This window comes from Carex rostrata, chromosome 4 (genome assembly GCF_964058835.1).
Source record: "Carex rostrata chromosome 4, lpCarRost1.2, whole genome shotgun sequence".
NCBI lineage: Eukaryota > Viridiplantae > Streptophyta > Magnoliopsida > Poales > Cyperaceae > Carex > Carex rostrata.
The window spans coordinates 14,781,957-14,799,638 of record NC_135921.1 but is presented as its reverse complement, the minus strand read 5'-3'; the positions used below and the strand labels follow the sequence as shown (position 1 = coordinate 14,799,638).

The window sequence follows — 17,682 nt, the reverse complement described above, 5'->3', positions numbered from 1 at the left end:
GTGAGATTATCTGATCTCACACCCACTGTTTTTAGTTCGATACTTCGATTGCATTTGCACGCACCTTTTCCCGTGATTTCTCTAATCTCGAATATAGGATCTTATTAATCGGGGATTATCTATTAAGTTAAAAGAAGCATCCGATCAATGGCTTCCCTCGTTTTCTCTTCGACCTCGGCCTCTCCGGTGGCCCTCAGAGGACGGCCTAAGGTACTGGAACTCTCCAGTTTCTTGTTTTGTTTTAATATATCTAATCACTTCTTCTGATCCGCTCTTAATTGGGGTTTCTCCTTTGGATTTAGCTGGCAATTGGAGTTGCGCAGCCGCAGAGTGGAGCTGGTCATGTCTCCGTTCGGGGAAAGGATAGGAAGGTAAGTTTGCTGCTTTTTACCCCTTGATCGAACTTTTTAGCTGCTGAATTTTATAGTTTTATAAAAGTAAGAGGGAGGGAGGGAGGGAGGGAGGGAGAAGACTATAAGCACTTAGTCCTTCTTCTCATCTATGACATACTGTTATAGGCATATGGAACGATTATTATTTTATATATATAGTCACTATCGTCTATCAACTTCAAGTAATTTATTTCAATGCCAGTACTATAGCACTGAGCCTTAAACAGCACAATGCTGATTTCTATTATCAATTCATTTTATCCCTTTTATGGTTTCAAACAGCTAGAAATTGGTAGAAATTCTGAACTGATGCAAAACCTTATTATGCTTTTGAAATAATTTAAAAAATTTAGGCACGCCCTTTTATAACAAGAGCAGTTGCTGTTGGTAAGAAAGTTTCTCGTTTTGATGATGTGGCAATGGCTCCGCCTGATCCTATTCTTGGGGTGTCAGAAGCATTTAGAGCATGTACAAATGAGTTGAAACTCAATCTCGGTGTCGGTGCCTATAGAACTGAAGATCTCCAGCCTTATGTGCTCAATGTGGTGAAAAAGGTGCGAACTTGATGAGACCTCACTTTTATCATATAAATAATAAAACTGAAGAACTTACGTAGCATGCTGGTATTCCTGCACCCTTGTAAAAATGGCACATATATGTGGCAAACCTGCTTCTGTTTATTTGTAGAAGATTAGTTTGTATGTGGAATATTTTACCATCTTGTATGCATCATCTTTTCTTTTTCATTTTAAGGGGCACAATGGTTAACTAGTCCCATAATAATGTTGTCTTATCCGACATGTTTTTCTTTCATATATAGGCAGAGAAGCTCATGCTGGAAAAGGGAGATAACAAGGAAGTATGGCAACACATCTGAAACATTTGACAAAACTATTAACTAATTAAATTTAATACGAAGTCATAAACCATGTAATGCTTTTCAGTATCTTCCTATTGAAGGCCTGGCTGCATTTAATAAAGCAACAGCTGAACTTTTACTTGGGGCAGATAACCGCGCTATCCAGAGCCAGAGAGTACTGCCCTTTCAATTTTCTTTCTTGTCCATTTCTTTTTATTTCCGTTGACTGTTTTAGAGCATTTTCTGAGATGTTTAATCATGTGCTGACCCGCTGATATTCTATATGAACATCTCTTTTTGTATATTTTTAGGTAGCAACTGTTCAAGGTCTTTCAGGAACTGGGTCTCTACGCCTAGCAGCAGCATTTATAAATAGATACTGCCCTAATTCTAAAGTTTTGATTTCATCTCCTACATGGGGTACGTATTTTGGATTTACTTTTTTGTTGGTATCTTTGTTTCTTCATGTTAATTAGGGCTGAAGTTTGCTTGTCAAAAAGCATGAATGCACACTTGGTTTTACATCCTGACCTTATACTTGACTATCATGCACCACTCGAATAAAGCAACAATTTGATGTGAAACCTGGCAAATATCAAACTAGAATTAGAATAACTTGAAAGAAATGAGAAATATCACGCATTCCACTGCAAAGCATAAGCAATAGCATGAACACACTTGAAAAATAATCTATGTAGACTTTGTTTCTCTGTCTTCTAATATTTCAAGACATAAGCTCCTTTGTTAATATTCATCTCCATGCAAGAGAAATGGATTTCTTTGAGTGCCTTTTGAAGCAATAGAGATATTTAGGTGATGTTTCTGATCTTTACCAAGGGTCCATGTAGGGATAAAAATGATGATTTTTTGTAGAGGCACACGGTATTGCTCCCAAACTAAATGACCGTGTTTATGTGTGTGGTCTGTATTAATAATGCTTGGCATGCTCAAACAGTAGAATTTTTTGAAGTGTAGTATTTTTTTTTTTTTTATTTCTTTTTGAAGAGCCAAATAATCATATGCATGTAATTCTTTAAAACAGGAAATCACAAAAACATATTTAATGATGCTGGAGTACCTTGGTCTGAGTACGGATACTACGATCCAAAAACAGTAGGCTTGGATTTTGAAGGAATGATAGCTGACATAAAGGCAAGCCTGTAATACAATGTTATTCCATAGACATTATTGTATCGGTAAAGTAGTATGATTTCTCTTCCTTGCTAAGCACTTGCATAAAGCCTAGTTTGGTTGGAAAGGTGAAAGATGACAATTAGATTATGTACTTGGTTGTTTTTACCATTTTCCAATAATTAATGTATTCCTAGTAATGTTGCTCTATTAATTTTTTCATGTTTTACTGCTCACACTTTTAATTAATTTTTTTTTAAAAAAAATAGGCTGCTCCAAGTGGGTCGTTTATCCTTCTTCACGGGTGTGCACACAATCCGACAGGAATTGACCCTACTCCTGAGCAATGGACAAAAATTGCAGATGTTCTTGAAGAGAAAGGCCATACACCTTTTTTTGATGTTGCATACCAGGTGTGAATTACAAAAAAAAAAAAAAAAAAAAAAAGAGGAAAAGGGAAAATACAAATGAACTTTGAAATCGATTTCTTGGATAAGCAGTGCTGATTTATTCTAATATTTTATGTTTTACTTGTGTAGGGATTTGCCAGTGGAAGCCTCGATGAGGATGCACATGCTGTCAGATTATTTGTTGAGCGAGGATTTGAAGTATTTGTGGCGCAGTCCTATAGTAAAAATCTTGGGTTGTATTCTGAAAGGATTGGCGCCATAAATGTTGTTTGCTCTTCGTCAGATGTAGCCAATAGGTAGATCACTGTCCTTTTTTTATATAAAATGAAAAAAAGAAACACCAAATACAAGTTACGAAGGGATATTGTTGGTATAACATACATACGTGAAGGGAACAGTCACAAGAGTTATTTTCGACATTTTGAGGTTCTGCTAGGGTATAGTGGTTTTCACGATTTGCTGTGTTACGTAAAAGTTGTCTATGTAACCTTGGTTTTTTCAATGTTTTTATTGTTGACAGGGTGAAGAGCCAGTTGAAACGCCTTGCACGGCCAATGTACTCGAACCCACCTGTTCATGGTGCAAGAATTGTGGCAAATGTGGTCGGGGACCCAAATCTTTTCAGTGAGTGGAAGGCTGAGATGGAAGAAATGGCAGGGCGCATTAAAAGTGTGAGGAAGAGACTGTATGATAACTTGTCGCAAAAAGACAAGAGTGGCAAGGATTGGTCGTTCATTCTTAAACAGATCGGCATGTTCTCTTTTACTGGCCTCAACACATCTCAGGTAATTTTTGTGCCTGAATCTGTGTGTTTGTTGCAGAGAAAAGAAATAGAGTTTTATAAGAATATGCCTCATCAGAAAATCCCAAAGTTTAGAGAAAGATAATGTCTCATAAAAGAAAAACTGAATTGAACTATACTGGTAGTAATTATGGCCAATGCTAGGCATGGTATCGGTTATTCTCTTTAGAGTGAGGCTATGTTACTATGCATAGCGCGGATTGGTCAGTACTATGGATCAATATTGTTTGTTTTCAAAATCCTAATGGTCGATCCGAACCGTTCAACACAGTCTCCATATCAATATGTACTTATAAACTAAATTTGACATTTTTTAGAGTTTTTTTTACTATTTTTAGATGGGTAGAAAATCACTGTTTTTGGATGGTCCGGAATTTTCAGATGAAGTGATTTTCTACCCATCTAAAAACATAGAAAAAAATTTCTAGAAAATGTAAAAATTAGTTTACTAGTACATTTTCATATGGAGACCATGTTGAACGGTTTAGATCGATCGTTAGGAGTTTCAAACCGAAAATTTGAGTCCATAGTGCGGACCAATATGTGCTATGCATAGTACCATAGCCTCGCTCATTAATGTCAAAATATCTAATAATGATTTAATAAATCACTGTTTTTCGTTATGAGGTTTTCATTTAGATCTATTCATTGTCCTTTTTTTGCAGAGTGGAAACATGACGAACAAGTGGCATGTCTATATGACAAAGGATGGGAGAATTTCCTTAGCCGGGCTGTCCCTAGCCAAGTGTGAATACCTTGCTGATGCCATCATTGATTCATATCATAATGTTAACTAGAGAATTTCGGTATCTCAAATTTTCTATTGAATGCTACTAAGTTTCCATCTCAGTTTTTTTACTGTTGTTAATTTGTTGGAGGCGTACTTCATTCATATGCAAATTTTGAAAATGATAGGCTTTTAAGGCATGTAATATTGCATGGTTTTTAAATTATAATGTTGTTCTAATTTATTATTTAACGATCTCAAAATAATATCATGTGAAATTAATATTTTATCTTGGAGTGTGATTTTAGCATTGCAAAATATATGGAACTTGTAAGACATATATCCCAGATACAAGTTCTAATAAGGCTTTTAAGATTGTAGAAATTTGATTTATGTTTAGGATACTTCCGAATGGTTTATTGAGGCTCTTACTATTCATATCTCTTCTCCTTATTAAGGAGTTTAATGTCTAGATTCTGCAAGGGTCCTAATTTATTGTTTATTTTGCTGATTGAATCTGAGCTATCTAAACAAATAATCTGTCTTTTTTTTATTAAATATATCATTTTTCGGTGTAGAAGTCTGAATTTAGTGAAAATTCAACCCGCCACACGTAATATCACACGTATTACCACAAGCATTTTCGCTCTGCACCGTTGGATTTGAATCAAAAATCGTGCAGATTTAATCTAAGATTTGTAAATTTTTTCGCTGGAACGCTCGAGCGCTGCGCCTCTCCCCAGCAAATTATTTTTTTTGCCCGTCTCCCTCCCCGATCCCTTCTTCCAAAGAAAAAACCTAATCACCTCCTCAGAACCGTGCCACTCCGCCTTCCTTCATCGTCTCTCTTAAACTGGTCAAATTCGCATTGCGACTCCAGAGAGAGATGGAGAGAGAAGGGCAAAGAGAAAGGTGGAAGAAATGCAAATGGAGTCACGCGTCAGCATGGTGGTCGGCGCTCAAGCAACCTCCGCCTCCGCCTCTGTGGACGGCGGCCTCGCCGTTACTCCACCGCTCAACAGCCGCAGCAGCAACACCAATTGCAGCATCCTCTGGGGACGGTCTCGCAGCTCCTGGCATGCGGCGTTGCTGGAGCAGTGAGCAAGACATGCACCGCCCCTCTGTCCCGCCTCACCATCCTCTTCCAGGTACTTTCTTTCTTGCTTTCCTTCTTTGGCTCTCCTCTTCTCTACCCTCCTGTATGGCACTCTAAAAATGGTAAAATTCAGGATGAGTTGGTTATTCCTGTACAGTTGGAGACGAACGCGTAAGCGATTCAAGTGCCCGTAGATTAGAATCAGCACCACCTTTATTTATTTATTTTGTCCAAGCAGTGGGTCTAATTTTTTTTATTCGCTCAAGTGACGATCTCTCACTGTTCTTCTTCTTACGCAATTGTAATACTGAGAGAGAGAGAGAGAGGAAATGGCGAAGACAGAAACGGCGGTGAGAGAAGATGGCGTGGCAATGATAACCATTGTCAACCCTCCTGTCAATGCTCTCTCATTTGACGGTAACCTCTACTTCACCCATTGTAATGTTATGTAGTGATTTGAGAGATTTTGTTAATATCCATATTTTTCGAGGGGCAAAAAAGTTGTTTCTATTTTATACAACTGAAGCATGACATTCAATGGGAATATTATGATAAGCCCCTTCCCTTTTCATGTAATTTCACTTATCACCTTAAGTTGATCAATTGTTGGAATCAAGGAACAAGGGCCAACTGCTTTTAAAAAGATGATATAGTACTGAGAGTGTGGATTTTTAATGGTTGCAAATGATTGTTAAATCATGCAAAATGACAAATAATTTCCAACAACCTGTTACCATATGTTCATATGAATAGGCAAATTAAAGTTCTCAATATTTGATAAGGTCTATCTTCTCCGCATGCTATTTTAATGGTTATCTCTTATTTGCATATATTTCAATCAATCTATGATGCTATTTGCTAATATGAGAAATATTGGGTATTATTTCTCAATCCGGTCATATACTCACACTATGCAAAATGAACTTTTGAGAGTTTATTTATTTTTCAGTTTTGATCAGCTTAAATAAGCACTATGAGGAAGCATTAAGAAGAGATGATGTGAAGGTTATCGTTCTCACTGGTATAGCCCTTGGGACTTTTGCCTACTTCACTTTTCTTAAAAAAAAAAAAGGATTTTGTTTAGAATTGTTATTATTCTTTATGTTAAATTCTTCTGATTAAGTTTAGATAACTAATAAATAGTAGTGAAACAGGTGCCAATGGGAGGTTCTGTGGTGGTTTTGATGTCAATGCTTTTCAGAGCCCAACAAGTACTCTTTAAACACTTGATTATTTATTTCCTTTACTTTTCTGGTATATTAAATTTTGATCAACTTATTGTGTTCTTTTTTGTTGTTATTTGATATTTTTCTACTGTACCATTAGGTGCCAAGGAGGATCTTAAGGTCACACCAAGTGAATTTATCACATACTGCATGGAAGGTACCTCTATCAAATTATCACGTTAGTTAAATTTTTTAGTTTTTATTGCCTTAACTAAGAAATTATTATCCATAGCACGGTCTGTTCTGCGCTTTGCAAATTGCAAAGTACCATAGCCTCACCCTATTAATTACTGCAGCTCTCAAAGTCGATAAAGGGGAAAGAAGCACATTCTCTCGACCTAATTGATGCAATTGCTTCACCTACTGATCTAATCTCAGCTGCTTGTCTGTTCGCTCTTCAAATTGCTGATCACAAAAGACCATGGGTCAAAACTATTCATAGAACTGATAGATTACCATCCTCTTGAGGAGTCTCGACAAATTCTCAATTTTTCAAGGACCCAAGCACAAAAACAATCCCCTAAGGTCAATCATCCGTTGGTTTGTATTGATGTCATAGAAGAGGGTATTGTTTCGGGACCTCAAGCTGGACTTATCAAGGTACATTGCAATAAAATAATGAATTAAAATAGTCAACCCAAAATTTTATTCGGTTTTCGAAAATATAACCAAACCAACCGAATTAAACTTGTCATGGATAACAACCGAACCAAAATAACCAAATTAAAGTTCGTTTTGTTTGGTTGAACCGAAATAAGAGATTAATTTTTAAAAGGCCAAAACTAGATACATACACAAATACCATTTAATAATAGAGGTTAACAACAAGTTGGTTGTCAAACACATATTGCATGGACCTTGTGGTGCTTTACAAGCAAGATGCCCTTGCATGAAAAATGGGAAGTGCAGATTTTCTTACCCGAAACAATTCTCAGAGATCACGGTTCAAGGTAACAATCTTTAACCTTTCGTGTAGTCCAGCTATGTGTACCTTTGTATTTAAGCTGGTATGTGACGCATGTTTTAATAAAGGAATTTCATTAAAGTCGTGATTTCAAGCATAAAACACTCATTTTCAGTAAACTTTATTGTTTTCTTTAAATTTCTTTTTCTCAACCTATTGCTGCACTTAAATTAGGATAATATACATCTTACTGTTCAAAGAAATCAATATAATAAATTATTGAAACCAAAGGATACAGTTGCTGGTTTCACAGGGGCAAAAATGTCCATAACACTGAAAAATCGTTTTCTCCCAATCTGTATGGAATTTGGCAATGAAATTTATACAGTACTTCAAGCATAGTTATATTAGTTAGTTGGAATTTTTATAGAATTTTTGGACATACACATTAATAGGAATAATCACAATTGTTCGAATCTGGAAAATAAAAGAAAAACAGTCAACTATGAGCTGACCTGATTAAATTTGATGACCTCGTTAATAAAATGTTTGAAGTTAAGTTGTGTAGACCTCTATACATGTTCATACATCACTTCTAAGCATGTTCATACCTTTAGATTGTACAGATTAAGAGTGAGGCACATCACAAAATAGGTTACCAGTATCAGTTTGTCTTATGCTTGCATGTTGTTCACATTATTTGATTTTTCCAAAAATTATCAGGCAAAGACTCTTATCCCGTCTACTGGAGAAGAAACAATGGGCGACAAGTTCAAGTTCGTGGTTCATACTTGGATAATAGATGGAATGGTCATAGGCATCTAGGAGTTGGTAAATATTGTCACTACATAGATTTTGTAGTTCTTTATATCAAAGTGTTTGTTAACTCATGAACAATGTGCCCAAAAATTGTTAAATATTACAGACTCAGAATCCAATCAGAATCATAGTTTTGTGTAGGTCAAGTTGGTGACAATACACAGTGATCATGCAGTTTACCAGTATGAGATTCAACAGATGTTTAAAATTACTTGGAATTTCCATTTAAGTACAGAGGTGTCTATCATGATGTGCTCTATCTGTGGGTATGATTTGGGGTAATCCATGTCCAGTAGCTAGGTTTTTTGTTTTATTTTCATTTGACCTTTTTTGGAGTTGGTACTGTACCAGTAGGGTGTCTATTGCCTTTCCCTTATTCTATGCTTATAGTATGGATGGTACAACATGCTTGAGTTAAGACAGGGGCCCTACAAAAGATGAGGCATATAGAATTAAGAAAAAAAATGGACCAGAAAAAAAAATATACAGTGGACAATTTGCCAATATTAAATCGATCTGAACCAGCTGAGTGTACACTCTCCAATCCACCACTTGAAGTTGCTACAGCTTTATTATATTTTCTCTCTTATAATTAAAGTATATTATAATACAAACTAATCTCTGATTTTTTTTTGTTTGGCCGAATTTTATTAGTATACAAAAAATATAATATACCGGGAGGTCTTGAGTGAGGAATAAGGCATGAACCATATTAATTCAACCATTCTAATTTTAATATATGTTTTCATATTTTATTTCTTCATTTAACAAAAAATAATAATCTATTTGAATAGGTGTGGGTATTGCATAAAGCTGGTATGCCAAGGAGGTCTGTGATTCAATTGTAGCAAAGTGCCTCATTGGGAGGCCGAAAACTGTGGAGAAGGCCCAAGCATCTTTTGCATCCCCTTTCTATCATGTCAACTTTTATTTCAGACAATTATGTGATATTATTACTTTTTTAACAAAATAATTATTATTTTCATTGAAATGTTTCTTTAATAAAAATATGTTTTTATTTTCTTATAATATATCCCGTTGCATCGCACGGGCACGATACTAGTATCACATAAATTATTAGAAGGATTAATGGAAATAAACTACATGTTTTCCTACATTTTAGAACTGATATCTTTTATTGTGCTTTACCTATATATACGCCGCCTTTTCGAATATATGCAGTGGCACTATCAACATGAAACATGAAAATATTACATTTTAATGAGAAAGACTGACAACGAAGGTATGCTCTCATTTTGTTTGCAATTAGCTAATATTGAACAAAGGGGAGCGCTTTCTTTCTTTCTATTTTTTCCTTCTCATTTTAATGTAGAATGCAGTTTTTCATAATATATATGGGTAATACTGCCCGTTCAGCATGCCCTTATATTATCGATCCTCAGCAGTCAGCTTCGCAAGCCTCAATGAACGGATTCCTCTCCTTCACCTCTTTCGACATCGATCTGACTCAGATTTACACCTCACGTATTGATCTAAATCCGAATCACTCGTACTTCTCTCGTAAAGACCTGATCTTGCACCCTCAAGATGGATCTAGATCATCTCTCCCTCTCTTCTTCTTCTTCTTGATCCAATCTTGATTTATCGCATCAAGATTTGAGTTAAAACTGATCAAATCTCAATCCAAATTCGCTTCTCGGGTATAGTGGGGTATAGGCCCCTCACGCCGGCCAAATCAAAAAGCAAACCCTTACCTAGCGGCTTGACCGGCCTAGAGAGAAACTCGGCCGAAGAAAGGAAGAGAAACGGCTTGGTCGGCCTCGGCTAGAGGAGAATTGGCGGCTAGCTGCTGGGCGGTGGCCGAGAGCTGAGAGGATCTGGTGCTAGGCTGAAGGAGGGCGGAGCAGATATGGACATCGGCCTAAGTCATCCCCTTCTCCTCTCCTTGGTGGCTGGCCGATCAGAGTGGAGTTGCAGCGGTTGGGGCGGAGCTCAGGCCGGTGATAGGCTTAAATTATATACATATTCGATCTGATTTTTATCACGAAATAACACCAAATATCTTGTATTTTGAATATAAAGTGAATAGAATACACCTAGGATCAAGTTACTGCGTTTGTTTGGTTTTAATTTGCAGAAAATGAAGAAAAATGCCCAGTGCGGACGCACGGTTTGCGATACAGCCACACTAAGTACTTAGATAGATTTCTGGACGCGCGCCAATTTTAAAAAAGTATAATAAGTTATTCATCAAAATCCGTGCGGACGCATGGATATCGATGCGGACGCACTGTAGCACCATTGTGGGTGGCCTGGCCGCACTGTAGCAGAACGCATAACTGGAGCCTGAACTTAAAATAGCCATAACTTTTGACTCGTAACTCCGTTTTGGGCATATGACCACTTTTCGGAAAGCTAGCAAGAAGATCTACAACATGAGAAACTAAAAAATGAAATTTGAGATTAGTGTGGACGCACTGGACCCGCAGACAGCCAAAATTACACGTTTTCAACACAGTTTCTATTTTTAGCACACCAAGGGCGTGTTTTGACAATCAAATGTGAACAAGGCAATATGGAAAACAATCCAAATATAGCACCCACTAACTCCACTTCCTAGTCTCTTAATTGGACATAGCCCTTGGCTATAAAAGAGGAGGCTCATTCCCATTCAAAAACACAACTTTCATCTCTTTCTTTCTCCCTTGGTGCATGTCAATTTTCAAGAAAATACACACTTAGCATAAAATTCTGCAGCCAAGGAAAGCTTTTCAAGGAGGAAGAAGAAGGAGATTCGAGCAAGAAGTCGGTAAGATTGAGGATTTTGATCCAATAAAAGGTGTAATCATTTCTTTATTTCATTTCTTCTTATTTTTGCCAATTTTTGTAATGGATCTCTCCATGAGGGAGTAGATCTCTCTCTAGGGGTTTAGGTCAATGCATGAACTTGTTTAATTGTATCTTATTCGGTTATTTGTTTTTATTATGATTGTTTTATTGAATTTAATTGTTAATTTCTGTGATTTATCATTTGTGTTGATTACATAGTTTAGTACTTGAAATCGCAGTAGTCCCGCTTTGGAATCGCTTTGCTATGCAAAGAATCCAAAGAAGTTAGGATGATAGGAGAGTACCAAATTATGAACACAAATATCTTAGGTTTTGGGTTAGAAGCGACCGTACTTTGATATCCATAACCGAAAATATAGAAATTAAGGGTTAGGGTTTGGTGAAGAACGACCGTGAAGTCAAACCCCTACTTAGGACACCTAGATTGATTAAGTATTGATATGTATTTTGTGTAAATATGATTGTTAAATATCCCTTTAGAATAGTGACAACACCTAAAATTCGAGGAACATTAACTCAACCTACCAAAATACTTGTGTCAATAATTAGTCAATATAGGCTAACAAGAGCTCAATGGGTCTAGATAACTAGGGTGAAGAACGACCGTGAAGTTCGAAATTATCTAGGCACGTTATTAATTCACGACCGTGATCCTTTTTAACACTTTAGGTTAGAAATCTCATCAAATCATACATGAATTTGAACAAATACCGAATAGATAGAATTAGCAAGAGATTATAGACCGAATACCCCTAGATCTCCTTTACTTGAAAGCAAATCAATCTTTATTTCCTTTATTTACTTTTATTGTTTTAAACTAGACATTTGCTAACGGGTAACCCGTGACCCGTTCCGGGTTGCCCGTTACGGGTAACGGGTAGGACGGGTAAAGGGGTAGGTCGGGTACGGGTAAAACCCGTAACGGGTAGACGGGTAAATTTCCAAAAATGTATATCCGGTCCGTTTATTACCCGTACCCGTTGCGGGTTGACGGGTACGGGTACCGCGGGTACGGGTCCGGGTATCCGGGTACGGGTCCGGTCCGTCCATTTTTTTTTTTTTTTTCTGTTTTTTCCTTGTTTTTTTTTCTGTTTTTCTTTCCGTTTTTTTTCTGTTTTTTTTTTCTGTTTTTCTTTCTGTTTTTTTTCTGTTTTTTTTTTCAGTTTTTTTTTTCAGTTTTGTATTTCCGTTTTTTTATTTTTTCTGTCTTTGTTTCTGTTTTTTTTCCTGTTTTGTTTAATATTTTTTTTCTGTTTTTTTTACAGTGTCGTATAAATATTATTACGTGTTTATAATTCGATTTTTATAATATGAATAGTTCGATATCAAATATAGTATATATATACATGAAATTATCAAGTCGCGTCTTTATAATTTATAAATGAATAAAATTTGTACCTTATATATAAAAATTATTCGTACGAAAATTTGTATATTTATACGGCTAAGTACAAATCTATTTATTTATTTCTTTAAGCAAGTCATTTTATTTTATTTTCAAATTCTCATTATAATTAAAACAATAAATTATAAATAATAATATCTTAAATTAATTTATTACATTAAAAATAATTATGAATAATTTGAAAACAATAGATTAAAAAATAAAAGTTACCCTCCTCCTTTATTCCGGGCTTGGGACCGGCTATGTAAAATAACATAGGCGGAGTTCTAACTTTTTTTTTGTTAGTAATTGTTCTTTAAAATGAATAATTTAAAAACTAATTGAAATGTTTAGAAATTATAATTTTTAAAATAACCATAAATATTAAAAGAGGTTAGAAAATTATACCGACACTACCTATCTAGTAGTTTGGATTCATATACCATTGTTCGTTTTCTTCCGCACCGTCTGAATCTGAATTAGGTTGAGGCTGCGGCTCGGTAACGCTTTCTTCAGTATCAGCTGCAGAAGATGATTCTTGAGCTTGATGTTGGTTGCGCTCGTCAGCATTAATCCAATCTTTCAAGCACACAAGTCTTTCAAAAACATGTGGACCCAATTTACTGCGTTTGTCGGAGAGGATCCTGTTCGCCGAACTAAAACAACTTTCTGAAGGGACGGTTGACACGGGTACGGCAAAGACGTCGCGGGCCATCATCGCCAGTGTTGGATAAGACCTTTGATTCCTCTTCCACCACGTCATGATGTCAACGTTTTCATTTTCGTTGCGCATATTCAAATAGCTCACTAACTCGTTTGTGGATGCGTGCGGTTCGCTATCTGATTGAAAATCTGCTAACAATCCACTACTGCTAGTGCTCCTGAAAGTGGAACTATTAAAAAAAAATTAGTGGACAAATAATGTAGATATTATAAATAATAAAGATTAAAAGCATAATGTATATTTATTCATACCTAGGACCAGCCCGGGACGAAGAGGGGTTCTGGTTGCCACTAATTCTTGAGTTGTATATGTTAAACATCTCAGCGAACTTCGCATCCACGTATGCCTCGACCCCGGTTGCGACTAAATGTAGATTATCTTTGTACGCTTCAACCATTTTGATCGTGTAATATTTCTTGTATGCCGGGTTGAGGCAGCTTGCAATAATGGCCAAGAGGGGTACATCTTCCCAATATTTTAGAAATTTTAGTTTCATGACCTCTACAATCGGTGTGAGAGATTTATCGTGGGTTTCTGCTTGTTCCAAAATACGATAAACCTTGGAAATTTGATAGATTTGCCCCAACAACTCAAATGCCGTCGGTGAATACGAGCAGGATAGTTTGACGGTTGCTTCAAAAAAGGTTCCTAGGAATGTTGAAAGCCTTTCTAGTTGGTCCCATTCCCCGACGGTGAGTTCCAATTGCATTGCCTGAGGGGTGGATCCCCTCAAAAACTCCCCTATGACAGCTTTATAAGGAAGGCATCGGTTCAACATCCTATAGGTTGAGTTCCAACGGGTATCTATATCCCAAGGTACTTTCAACTTGCTTACTCGATAGGTTACGCACAACTTCGCAAACTCTTGTCTTCTTTCATGGTTTGAAACAATGTGGTTGAGGGCATCCTTAAATTTAACTATCAATAATTTTATGGCTTCTGTTTTAAGTCCCGCCTTCACGACGAGGTTAAGTATATGACAAGCACACTTTTGGTGAAACATTTCACCATTCATAATCGGGTTTAGTGACCGTTTAAAAATTTCAATGGAAGCAATGTTGTTGCTAGCATTATCGAAAGATATTGAAAAAACCTTGTTAGTCATATCCCTCTTAAGGTTATACTCTTGTAAAACCTCAATAATAGATTTAAAAATTACATTTGCGGTGTGCGGGGAATCTAACACTCGAAAACTTAATATCCTCTTTTGTAATACCCACTGATCATCGATCCAATGCCCAGTAATACAAGAGTACCCAAGGCCATGTTTACCAGCAGTCCATATATCGGAGGTAATTGAGACCTTGTTGGATTGATATGCAAATGTACCTTTGAGGTCATCTTTTATGGTTGTAAACTGTTTTTTTATTTCACCAACCAACTTTCTATGATGCATCCTCTTGTACATTGGTTGAGCACACCCCCGAATGACCAACCGGGCAAAGGCTGTGCAACCACCCATACTGATTGGTTGGGCTTTGTGGGTTATGTACCGGGCCAATTCACTAAGCATTCTTTTTTCATCAAATTTTGGGTTGGTTAAAGTACCATCCGGGGTGATTTGAGTTTGAATTTGCGGGGTATTATTCGGGTTATAGTTTTCACCCTTTCTAATATGCACATCAACATGTCTTTTAAAGCTACTCATACCACTAGCTTGTTTATAAACAAAATAAGGTTTCTTGCAATGGTCTACCTTACAATAAAGAGTTTTCAAGTAACCGTCGTCATCTTTGGTCACATCATACCATTCAAACCAATATTGGTTGTATTCGGGAGGTCTTCTAGCCTTCTTTGCTGCTGGTTGTTGTGGGGGGCGGGGGACAATTGGCGGAGGAGGAGCGAGACCTTCTTCTTGAATTTCAGTGACACTTGTCGAAGGAGTACCTGAAATAGGGGGGTTGAGTTGACTCGACGATGCAACGGAAGAAGTGCCTCCATATGCATACGGTGGTGGTAGTTGATGTGATTCTTGTGGAATGAATGTGTTTGGATCATTTGAAGTATAATACGGTGCACCCGTTTGGGGGTTTTGTTGATAATTTGTTTGTAGCATTTGGTCTCTTCTTTGATAATTTTGGGGAGGTTGTGGATAATTAGGTGGCGGCATTTGAGAGGAACTATCAAAATAATTTTGTGAATAATCTTGTGGATAATTTGTAGTTGGTATTTCGGGGCCAAAAATATCGGCCGACATTCTCGCGATATCTTCTTGCACCGAATCACGATGAGATGACATTTTTAAAAAATGTAAACCTATATTCAAAAATAAATACAATTACTTACCATATTCAACAAATAAATCTAACCTAGTTATATAATGAATTTCAAATACAACTTTATTTAAAAAAAACAGAAAAAAATAAAATTAAAAAAATCTGGAAAAAACAGAAAAAAATAGGAAAAACAGAAAAAAAAAAATTTGAAAAAACAATGATAAAATCTAACCTATTGAAAAATAAATCTAACATATTCAAAAATAAATACAATTACTTAACATATTCAACAAATATATCTAACCTAATTATATAATGAATTTCAAATACAACTTTATTTAAAAAAAACAGAAAAAAATAAAATTAAAAAAATCTGGAAAAAACAGAAAAAATAGGGAAAACAGAAAAAAAAAGAATTTGAAAAAACAATGATAAAATCTAACCTATTGAAAAATAAATCTAACATATTCAAAAATAAATACAATTACTTAACATATTCAACAAATATATCTAACCTAATTATATAATGAATTTCAAATACAACTTTATTTAAAAAAAACAGAAAAAAATAAAATTAAAAAAATCTGGAAAAAAACAGAAAAAATAGGAAAAACAGAAAAAAAAAATAATTTGAAAAAACAAAGATAAAATCTAACCTATTCAAAAATAAATCTAACATATTCAAAAATAAATACAATTACTTAACATATTCAACAAATATATCTAACCTAATTATATAATGAATTTCAAATACAACTTTATTTAAAAAAAAACAGAAAAAAATAAAATTAAAAAAATCTGGAAAAAAACAGAAAAAATAGGAAAAACAGAAAAAAAAAAAGAATTTGAAAAAACAAAGATAAAATCTAACCTATTGAAAAATAAATCTAACATATTCAAAAATAAATACAATTACTTAACATATTCAACAAATATATCTAACCTAATTATATAATGAATTTCAAATACAACTTTATTTAAAAAAAACAGAAAAAAATAAAATTAAAAAAATCTGGAAAAAAACAGAAAAAATAGGAAAAACAGAAGAACAAAAAAAGAATTTGAAAAAACAAAGATAAAATCTAACCTATTCAAAAATAAATCTAACATATTCAAAATAAATCTAATTATTTCACAAGTTCACATAATAAATCTATCATATTCGAAATAAATATAACTTATTCAAAATAAATTTATCATTTTCAAAAATAAATCTAACATATTCAAAATATTTCACATATTCACAAAAATGAATCTAACATATTTTTTTAACCTATTAAAAATAAATCCGAATTTCAAAAATAAAATCTAACATATTCAAAATAAATCTAATTATTTCACAAGTTCATATAATCACATCTAACAAATCTAACATAAATTAAATAAATGTAACATTCAATAAATCTAACAAATCTAACATAAATTAAATAAATCTAACAAATCTATCATAAACTAAATCTAACATTCAATTTAAATTATACATTTATCTACAACAATAAATCTAATATCAAATTTTAAATTACTCTACAAAAATAAATGAATCTAACAAAAATGAATCTAACATATTTTTTTAACCTATTAAAAATAAATCCGAATTTCAAAAATAAAATCTAACATATTCAAAATAAATCTAATTATTTCACAAGTTCACATAATCACATCTAACAAATCTAACATAAATTAAATAATTGTAACATTCAATAAATCTAACAAATCTAACATAAATTAAATAAATCTAACAAATCTATCATAAACTAAATCTAACATTCAATTTAAATTATACATTTATCTACAACAATAAATCTAATATCAAATTTTAAATTACTCTACAAAAATAAATTAATCTAACATAAAATAAATCTAACCTTTAAATTTCGCGGAAAAATCTTGCGGGAGGTGCCGAACTTTGTAATTTTGATACCTTCGTAATTCCGTAACGGGTTTAGCGAACCTCTAATTCCGTTTGCGTATTGGTAAAATGAATTAAATTACAACCATATATTTTTTAAAAAATAAATTTAAAAATTGAGAATAATGAAAAATGAGAATTTGAGATTGAGTTTGAGGGATTGAGAATTTGAGAATTTGAGAATTTGAGTTAGAATGTGGAGAGGAAGAGGATTAGAGGGGTGTATTTAAAGAAAAAATTGGAGAGGGAATAAAATTTGAAAAAAAAAAAAA

At 34.5% G+C, this 17,682-nt stretch overlaps 2 protein-coding genes across 5 annotated transcripts; both read left to right on the top strand.

The window, feature by feature from the left end:
- Nucleotides 1-18: 18 nt before the first annotated feature.
- On the top strand, nt 19-4,600 carry ASP5 (aspartate aminotransferase 5). The gene is made up of 11 exons (XM_078301829.1): nt 19-210; nt 303-371; nt 746-946; nt 1,213-1,251; nt 1,337-1,426; nt 1,563-1,671; nt 2,294-2,403; nt 2,652-2,795; nt 2,922-3,088; nt 3,313-3,577; nt 4,260-4,600. The coding sequence occupies exons 1-11, from the start codon at nt 148-150 to the stop codon at nt 4,389-4,391; spliced, it is 1,389 nt and encodes a 462-aa protein (XP_078157955.1). The 5' UTR covers nt 19-147; the 3' UTR covers nt 4,392-4,600.
- A 519-nt stretch (nt 4,601-5,119) lies between these two features.
- Nucleotides 5,120-9,351, top strand: LOC144552781 (glyoxysomal fatty acid beta-oxidation multifunctional protein MFP-a-like). Of its 4 annotated transcripts, none has more exons than XR_013511236.1 (8): nt 5,120-5,834; nt 6,367-6,438; nt 6,572-6,628; nt 6,744-6,800; nt 6,940-7,243; nt 7,523-7,593; nt 8,271-8,378; nt 9,161-9,351. XR_013511236.1 is itself a non-coding variant. In XM_078300775.1 (8 exons), the coding sequence occupies exons 2-6, from the start codon at nt 5,747-5,749 to the stop codon at nt 6,987-6,989; spliced, it is 324 nt and encodes a 107-aa protein (XP_078156901.1). In that variant the 5' UTR covers nt 5,130-5,469; nt 5,684-5,746; the 3' UTR covers nt 6,990-7,593; nt 8,271-8,378; nt 9,161-9,351. The 4 variants fall into 4 exon arrangements, 2 of the variants coding, with proteins under 2 accessions (XP_078156901.1, XP_078156900.1); XR_013511235.1 differs by having other exon boundaries at nt 7,519-7,593; XM_078300775.1 differs by having other exon boundaries at nt 5,130-5,469; nt 5,684-5,834; nt 6,940-7,593.
- Nucleotides 9,352-17,682: the final 8,331 nt, after the last annotated feature.

Excerpts from the sequence above, each read along its gene's own strand:
- ASP5 (XM_078301829.1), top strand. The coding sequence starts at position 148 with ATGGCTTCCCTCGTTTTCTCTTCGACCTCGGCCTCTCCGGTGGCCCTC. Across the intron at positions 2,796-2,921 it reads TTTTTGATGTTGCATACCAG|GGATTTGCCAGTGGAAGCCT; the intron begins GTGTGAATTACA and ends TTACTTGTGTAG. Across the intron at positions 3,089-3,312 it reads TCGTCAGATGTAGCCAATAG|GGTGAAGAGCCAGTTGAAAC; the intron begins GTAGATCACTGT and ends TATTGTTGACAG.
- LOC144552781 (XM_078300775.1), top strand. The coding sequence starts at position 5,747 with ATGGCGAAGACAGAAACGGCGGTGAGAGAAGATGGCGTGGCAATGATA. Across the intron at positions 6,439-6,571 it reads GAAGGTTATCGTTCTCACTG|GTGCCAATGGGAGGTTCTGT; the intron begins GTATAGCCCTTG and ends GTAGTGAAACAG. Across the intron at positions 6,629-6,743 it reads TGCTTTTCAGAGCCCAACAA|GTGCCAAGGAGGATCTTAAG; the intron begins GTACTCTTTAAA and ends CTGTACCATTAG.